Here is a 7,834-nt window from a genome sequence, read left to right as displayed (position 1 = left end):
CCCGCTTGCCCCCAGCCCACCAGAGGGACCCAGACCGCAGGTCTCCCAGCCCTGGTTCCCTCGATTGGGTGGGAAGGGTCCTGGGAGAAGTACTGGGATAGGGATACTGACCAGCCAGCTTGCTGTGGTCACACCAGAAGATCCTGTTGAAGTCATCCAGATCATTCCAGCAAGCAAGAACGTTTAGAGAGTCTTTGATGGCTAATTTGGCCAGGCTTCAGGTAAGGATAGGCAAAGGGTTTGAAAATTAGTCTCAAAATCACACATTGTACCTATCAGCACCCCCCTTGGGCTAATCCAGCCCTGTTCAGTCCATTGGAGCCCCTGAACCAGGATGCCTCCCTCTCCTCCAGGTTTATTAAAAAAAAAAAAAAGGAAACATGATAAAAGAAGATGGGCAACTGGCACTGCTCTCACCCCTTGGCCAGTGAAGTCTCAAAGTCAGATTTCTTGTCCTCCAGAAACCTCTCATCTGGCGGGAGGTCACATAAATTGGCCGCAGCCACATTCAGGATCAGCCCATCCTTCCAGTTACCCCATCTGTGGGGCAGAAATGAAATCAGGCATTGATGCCCCGTAGGGCCAGGACTCACTGCCAAGTCAGGAGGGGTTAGGACGGGGTAAGGCTAACCGGTACAGCTTCCTTCTCTCTTCCAGCTCCTCCTCCCTGTGTTTCTTGAACAGGCCTTGAGGGTCCTCTACCAACGTGCGGCCTAGAGGAGGAAGGAGGGCGGACAAGGACATGGACGATGAGGCTTCTCCTGAGAGCCTCTCCCTGCCTCCCCTGTCCCTGCCAGGGGTGCCTCTCAGCCCACCCTTGCGGAGGAGGGGTGACCCTTCAGCAGCACGCCCCTCCCCAGCCTGCGTGCCAACTCCAGCAATCCACATCTTCGGGAAGGAAAAAAGACCCGGCCCTCCGGGTCCTGCCCTCACACCCTGTTCCCTCTTCTCCTCTCCCCCATCCCCAGCTTCTCTTGGGCCCCAGAGGCCTCCTCACACCCCACCCTGCGCTCACCTGTGCCCTCGGGGAGGCTCAGGACGCCATTGCCCTCCACCCAGCGGTAGCATGGGAACCTGAACTCCTCCCCACCGGCCCCAGGGCCCTGCACGGAGATCCAGTTGCAGAACCAGGCGTCATCCTGTAGGAGGTGCTTTTTGCGCATTTTCACGAACAGCAGCGGCCCCAGGTACTCCTTCACGTCCGCCTTGAACTCCGTCTCCTGCAGGCAACACAAGAGGCTCAGCATCCATGGCGATCGCCGGGAGCGGGGACTGAACTGAGCCCAGCTCCCCGCCCAGGCCCTTCTGCTGGGCCTCTGGGAAGCGGCGCCAAAGGAGCCAAAAGAGAAAGGGGGGCGCGCCGACCAGGTGTTCCCACGTCCCCATTATGGGCCGTGGAGTCCTTCAGCCCGGGTGAGGCGGAGGAGGGAAACGTCCCCATTATGGGTCCTGGAGTTCTTCAGCTCCAGGTGAGGCGGACGAGGGAAGGTGCACTCCTTCCTGCCCTCTCTCCTCCTCTCTCCTCCTCGCAGTCACTGATCCTACCGAGCGCTGAGCTGGGCGCGGGGCACCGCCGCGGGCGAGCGCACCGTTGCGCGGGGAGATACACTGCGGACCAGGCACTTGCAGCCCAGAGACCCCGGCGCCCCCTCCGCTCGGTGTGAGCGGAGACCGCTAGGTGTGGAGGGTTTGACCAGGGAAAGTGAGAGAGAGGGGAGGTTGGGGAAATGCGTGCCGGGGAGAGGAAGCGAGAGCGCGGAGGCTGTGCCCAGCACAGAGCGCGTGGGAGATGAGCGTGACTAGACGGTGAACTGTCTCGAGGGGTAATCCAAGAACTTGGTCCTTAGAACCGGCAGAAGCCGTTCAAATGTTTGTGGGGAGGGGCGTGTGAAGGCGGGGATGTATTTGAAGAAATAGATCTGGCTACAGGAGGGCTTGTGGAGGGGTGTGGGGGTGGGAAAGGGAGGGCCTCGCCTGGGCAGGTTCCTTTGAGGCGTCCGCGGGACAGACATCCGGACCTGCGGGTCCTGGAAAGAGCTGGGTGAGCGACGGGAATGTGGGGATGGGAAATGGGGACGAAAACGTAACAGCAGCCCGGGCGAACCAGGTAGATGTGATGAGAGAGGGGAAGGGACCAGGAAATTCAGCTCTTCGTTTCTCTCCCCGCATTGACCCCATTCCCCGCCTCGAAGGAAGGGGTTTGAAATAGGGTTTCAGATGGAGGAAACTTCCCTGGCCAGGTATTTCAGTGGTTAGAGCGTGTCCTGATACCCCAAGGTTCCAGGCTCATCCCGGTCAGGACACATACCAGTCTCGACCACGCATAAGTAAGTGGAACAAAATCAATCTCTCTCTCTTTGTCTCTTCCTCTCTCTCTCTCTTTATCTCTCTCTCCCCTCTCGAAATAAAATCGAGGAAACCAGAGACACGCAGCCCCTTCATGATCTCTGCAAAAAGAGAGAGAGCTCTGTGAAGGAGGGCGGGCAGGAGCATCCTCCCCATCCCAGACGGCGTGGACAATTATTGGGCGCCTGCTGTGCGCCACGCTCTGCCCAGCGCCTCTCTTCCCAGGAATGTGACATCCCCTGGGCTGGGGACCAGCTCCCGCAGCTCACCTTGCCCCGCGCCGGCCGCAGGCGCTCCCCGAGCGCGGCTTCCCCGTGCTGGCCCACCAGCCACAGCTGCACCTGGTTGTTGGAGCCCGCGAAGAGCGAGGACCCCGTGGAGCTGTGCGCCACGCTCTGCCCAGCACCTCTCTGCCCAGGAATGTGACGTCCCCTGGGCTGGGGACCAGCTCCCGAGCTCACCTTGCCCCGCTCCAGCCGCAGGCGCTCCCCGAGCGCGGCTTCCCCGTGCTGGCCCACCAGCCACAGCTGCACCTGGTTGTTGGAGCCCGCGAAGAGCGAGGACCCCGTGGACACGCGGATGCGGTAGACACCCATCTTCCACAAAGACGTTTCGTGCCTTCTGAGGGGGAAGAGGAGTGGAGGTGCCTAATAAAAGGGCTCAAGACCCGCCCCCCTAAAGCCTTGTTTTGAAATTGCGGACTTGCAGGGTGTGGATGGATGGCAGGCCTCCAACCAACCCGGCCTGACCACAAGCTCTGGGCAGCCCAGAACTCAGCCCCAGCTCAGGAAAGCAGGGCCTAGGCGGTTTCTGGTACAGACCCTTATCTTTGTGGGAGGAGGATGGAATGAGGAAGCAGAGAGGATTTGGGCTGAAAACATGCAGGAAGAAGAAATTGTTGCCTCCCCCAGCAGGCAGATGGAGTGTGGCTGGAAAGTCCCCTCCATCTAAACACATAGACACACAGAGACACACACACACATACACACACACACACACACACACACACACACACCTGATGGCCTCACAGGTTGGTTCACCCCGGCCAATGGTCATGCTTAAGGTTGTAGGGGTGGATGAGGAAGCAAGGAGGCCTGGTCAGCAGTTGAGGAAGGTACATTCAGGCCACCAAATTAATTTAACCAAGTTGGAACACTTGTGTCTATTCTCTGTGCAAAGCTCTGGGGCTCATTCCTTTCTAGCTTACAAGACCCTGCCTCTCTGTTGCCTGCAGGATGAAAATTCAAACTTTTTTTTCATTTACCTTTATTATTGAAAGTATTACAGATGTTCCTTTTTCCCCCAGTGACCCCCTTCCCCCTGCTCCTGCCCCCTCCACAGGCCTTCCCAGCACTATTGTCTGTCCATGGGTTATGCATATATGCGTGTAAGTTCTTTGCTCTCAAGAAAGTCACAAACAGTTCTGATAGGGCAAGCTGTCCAATTTGAGGGGGCTCCACTGGCTATGTTGTGACTTTTTGAGAAGCAAAGACTAAATAATAAATAGGGTTACTTGAAATAGATGAATGTATTTGTTAATAACCCAAAAATCAATTGGTTAATTAGTTGCAGTTAACCAAAAAAATCATTTCAAAATGACTCATACAATAAGGACATATTATTGAAGAAAAGAAGAAGCCCATAGGATAGATTGGCTCTAAGGTTGTTTGCTCCATGACTCAACAGCATCATCAAGAAGCCAAGGTTTGCCCAATTGGTATAGCTCAGTGGTTGAGTGTCAGCCCATGAACCAAGAGGTCCCCTGTTCAATTCCCAGTCAGGCACAATTCCCAGTAGGGACCACGCAGGATTCAGCTAATCTCTCTATCCCTCTCCCTTCCCCTATTTCTAAAAATATATTAATAAATTAATATAAAAATTAAGTTCAAAAAAAAAGGAAGCCAGGATTTGTTTTTCTGTCTTTCCATCCTTCATCAGTTAGCTCCTCAATAAATTACCTCCTTAGCAAAATGCCTGCTACTACCTCAATAATCCCATAAATACATAGCAACATCCATTTGGAAAAGAAGAGCCATTTCCTCCTGTGCCTCTCTTTTTAAGAGCAGGGAAAGCTTTCCCAGAAGCCATCCAGCAACTGCCCCTAACCTATCTTTGGCCAAAACTGGACACCAAACCCAGATCCTTCAAATAGGCAAAGGAAATGAAATCCCCATGTGCATCCTAATCTTGTCAGGATTTATCCCTGAATTACATGAGGAAAGATGGAGACACAAACATATTTGGGGCCCCACCAATAAGCAAGAAAAGGATAAGAGACTGGGAGTTAGGCACCAGAGTGTCTGTTACAATTAGTTTGTAAAAGGCCTAACTTCACGATAACATTACAAAGAAAAGTTACTCTAAACTATTACCCAAAAAGTATGAGAGTGATTATATTAGGATTTTTTAAGTTTCTTTAAATTTAATGTGAAGCTTTCATTACATCTTTAAATATCGCAAATAAGTGTGACAAATCATTTGGCATCTTGGTGTTTCTATAGTTGGACAACTTAGATCTTATTTATTCATCAGCCTCCTGAACTGTTCCTTTTTCAGAAACATAGATGCCATCCAAAAACTTTCTGATATCCTTGTTTTAACTGTTGTGTCTTGATGAATCAAAGCAGCTGAGTTTGATACAAGTTCAATGTCATTTCCTTCAAGAATCAGCTCATCTTTCTGGGCTTGAGATACTGAACAAGCAACACCTGACCTCATCCGAACTCGGCAGGTGTATTTTTTGCCAAAGAAATTTCTAATTTCAACAGGAGAACCATTCTCTTGAATAAGCACACGTGTTGATGGGGAAGTGAGTGTACCCAGACCTCATCTTGTAAGGGAAGTCCAGTGTAACACCCTTGATCATGTTCTGTACATGACTACAGATCACGTGGTCAGTTCCTTTCTATTTCTGCACAAAGTACATTCCTTCAGAGTGATGTCCACATTTTCTGGGATGTCCACAGAATGATTGCTGAGAATGGTCTTCATCCTCACAGTAGATATGGCAAAGAGAGGATTTTTTTAAGTTTTTAAAATTTTATAGAAAAGTGAATATTACTAATTATGAGTATGTGTGTTTCTTCTAAGTGCATATCCTATCTTATAAAGAAGGAATATGCAAATTGGCCATCATGCCATCACAAAGATGGTGGCGCCCATAGCCACAAGATGGCGGCACCCAGTCCCTTCAGCCCTGCCGGAGTCCCCCAATCCTTTCAGCTCAGCCAGGGGGGTGGCAGGTGCACGGTCCAGCTGGACCTGCCCTCAGCCCACAGGCGCCCAGGGCTGGCCTGAGGCACAGGCAAGCCTCGGATGTCAGCTGCCCAGCCACTTAGGGCCAGCCCAAGGCACAGGTAAGCCTCAGATGTTGGTTGTCCAGCCACCCAGGCCAGGCCCTAGGAGCAGGCAAGCCTCAGATGGTGGCTGCCCAGCCATCCAGGGCCGCCCGAGGCTGAGGTAATCAGGGCCAACTGAGGCTTATGCTGCCAGCAGTAGCAGCAGCAGAGGTGTGATGGGGGCTTCACCTTCCTCTGATCACTGTGTCGCCTCCTGCCCCTGAGGGCTCCCAAACTGTGGGGAGAGGGGGCAGGCCAGGCTGAGGGACACCCTCTCCAGTGCATGAATTTTCATGCACTGAGCCTCTCGTATGTTTATAATGAACAGATATGTGCTCATTTTTACTGTCAATGGAAAAGAATGAAAGCATAAAATTGTGTGTGAGCTAAATAGTCCCCCAAAAAATAGGAAGTGTCCCAAGATCAGTACATGTGGCTACATACACATGATAACCAGGTAAAAAGAAGTTCAACTAGTTAACCACCATTGCTCATACTCCTTGATCAAGGAGAAAGAGGGTCTTGGGATGCTGGGTGAGTCAAATGTCCAAAGATGGGCAGAAATGTGCAAACACAATCCTCTCTTCCAGGAGACGAATCTACTAGATGGCCCCTTAACCATATGACATTACTAGCACATGCATAATTTTAAAGTAATGCTAACAAGGAAAGTCACTATATCATAATGACAGAACAAGGGGTTCCATAACTCTGCTCAAGTGAAACCGAAGGCATACATCATTATAGATGCAGAAACTACAAATTTAGTAGAAGATACAAACATCAAAAGACTTATTAGGGTAACAGGATAAGTTTTACTGGAACAAAGATAACTCTTTGGGAGATACAACAAGCTTGAGAGCCCGAAGCATGGATCAACCTGCTGAGAAGAATTCTGTAGCCAGGTGTACATGAGGTTCTGAGGCAATATTCTTTGGAGATGCAGGGAGTCCAACAAATTTTCAGTAACACCAAGAAAACATCAAAAGACATATTTGAGCAACCTTAAGAAAGTATCTCCTGCCCAGAGAAAAACAATAGCAAGTAGAAACCAACGAAGGAATGAATTAAGTCTACAGTGTTGGTGTCTTACAATAAATTTAAGTGTAATGACAGTACATATATGTTTATAATGTTTATATATGTTTATATAATGTATTTGGTTTCGTTTTGTGTAGTGTTTAAAGTGTATTCAAATAATTATCATATTAAATTTATAATTGCACTTGATATTGTTTAAGGAAATTGATAACGTTTGCAATCACTGTTTAAATATTAATATTTATTTAAGTTCTATTCATAGATATGTGTTTAGTAAATTCAATATTTAAAAAATACAAATAGACCTCCCTTGCTCTCCAGCAAAGCCTAGCTGAGTCCTCCTACTCGGTGAAGATCAAACCATCGTGACTGGCACTAGCCTGGGCCCTCCATGCCCGCACATCCTGGGCCTGCTCAGCAGGCCCAGTCTACTCTCTTCTTGTGACCACATGGAGGCGACTGAGGACTTGATGGCCCCTGCCACCCCAGGGCCTGTGCTTGGCCCTCCAGAAGTACAGGCAGCCCAGATCCTGTCCCGGGTGACCCCAACTCCCTCCCCACAGTCCCTGGGAACCTGGAGCCAGGCTGGTGCTGCACCACCCAGAACTAGAGAGCGTGGATGAGAAATCCCCAAATGGACATCTAGAGCACCTATCCTGTTCGTTCTCAGTCATCAATGAAAGTTAGCAATTCTTTAAGGCCTGAAAGGGACATAGAAGATATTTCATGCTGCCGAGACGATTTCCTGTGACTTTTGCCTACCATCCATAAAATACTCATCCTTTCAAGTGAGGAGACTGAGACCCAGAATTTAAGTGTCTTGCTGAAGGACATTCAGTTGGCCAGGTAGAGGCAAAATCTAAACCCAACAGGTTCCTCTCCAGGCTCCAACCTGTGTGGTCTTCTGATTAAAGGCATCATGAGACCCAGTCTTCTTTTTTCTTCTTTTTCTTTTTTTTTTAGGAAGGGAGAGGGGGAGAGAGATAGAGAAACATCAGTGATTGGCTGTTTCCTGCATGCCCCCCCCTCCTCCACCAAGCATTGAGCCCACAACCCCAGCATGTACCCTGACCAGGAATTGAACTATGACCTGTTGGTTTATAGGTCAA

General features: G+C 50.2%; 1 protein-coding gene across 1 annotated transcript in view; it reads right to left on the bottom strand.

The window, feature by feature from the left end:
- The window catches only part of ALOX15 (arachidonate 15-lipoxygenase), a gene marked incomplete at its 3' end in the record, with an annotated part of 4,223 nt that extends 1,154 nt beyond the window's left edge, over positions 1-3,069 (bottom strand). Inside the window, exons 1-6 of the mRNA XM_015569243.1 lie at positions 2,880-3,069; positions 2,616-2,687; positions 1,016-1,220; positions 632-713; positions 418-540; positions 112-215 (exon numbers count right to left, since the gene is read on the bottom strand). Coding sequence (XP_015424729.1) covers positions 112-215; positions 418-540; positions 632-713; positions 1,016-1,220; positions 2,616-2,687; positions 2,880-2,942 — 649 coding nt within the window. The remainder of the gene's footprint in view (positions 1-111; positions 216-417; positions 541-631; positions 714-1,015; positions 1,221-2,615; positions 2,688-2,879) is intronic.
- Positions 3,070-7,834: the final 4,765 nt, after the last annotated feature.

The sequence above is a fragment of the Myotis davidii genome, unplaced genomic scaffold (assembly GCF_000327345.1).
Source record: "Myotis davidii unplaced genomic scaffold, ASM32734v1 scaffold925, whole genome shotgun sequence".
In the NCBI taxonomy this organism is placed as follows: Eukaryota; Metazoa; Chordata; class Mammalia; order Chiroptera; family Vespertilionidae; genus Myotis; species Myotis davidii.
The sequence above is the reverse complement of the archived record's forward strand: the minus strand, read 5'-3'. Positions and strand labels throughout refer to the sequence as shown.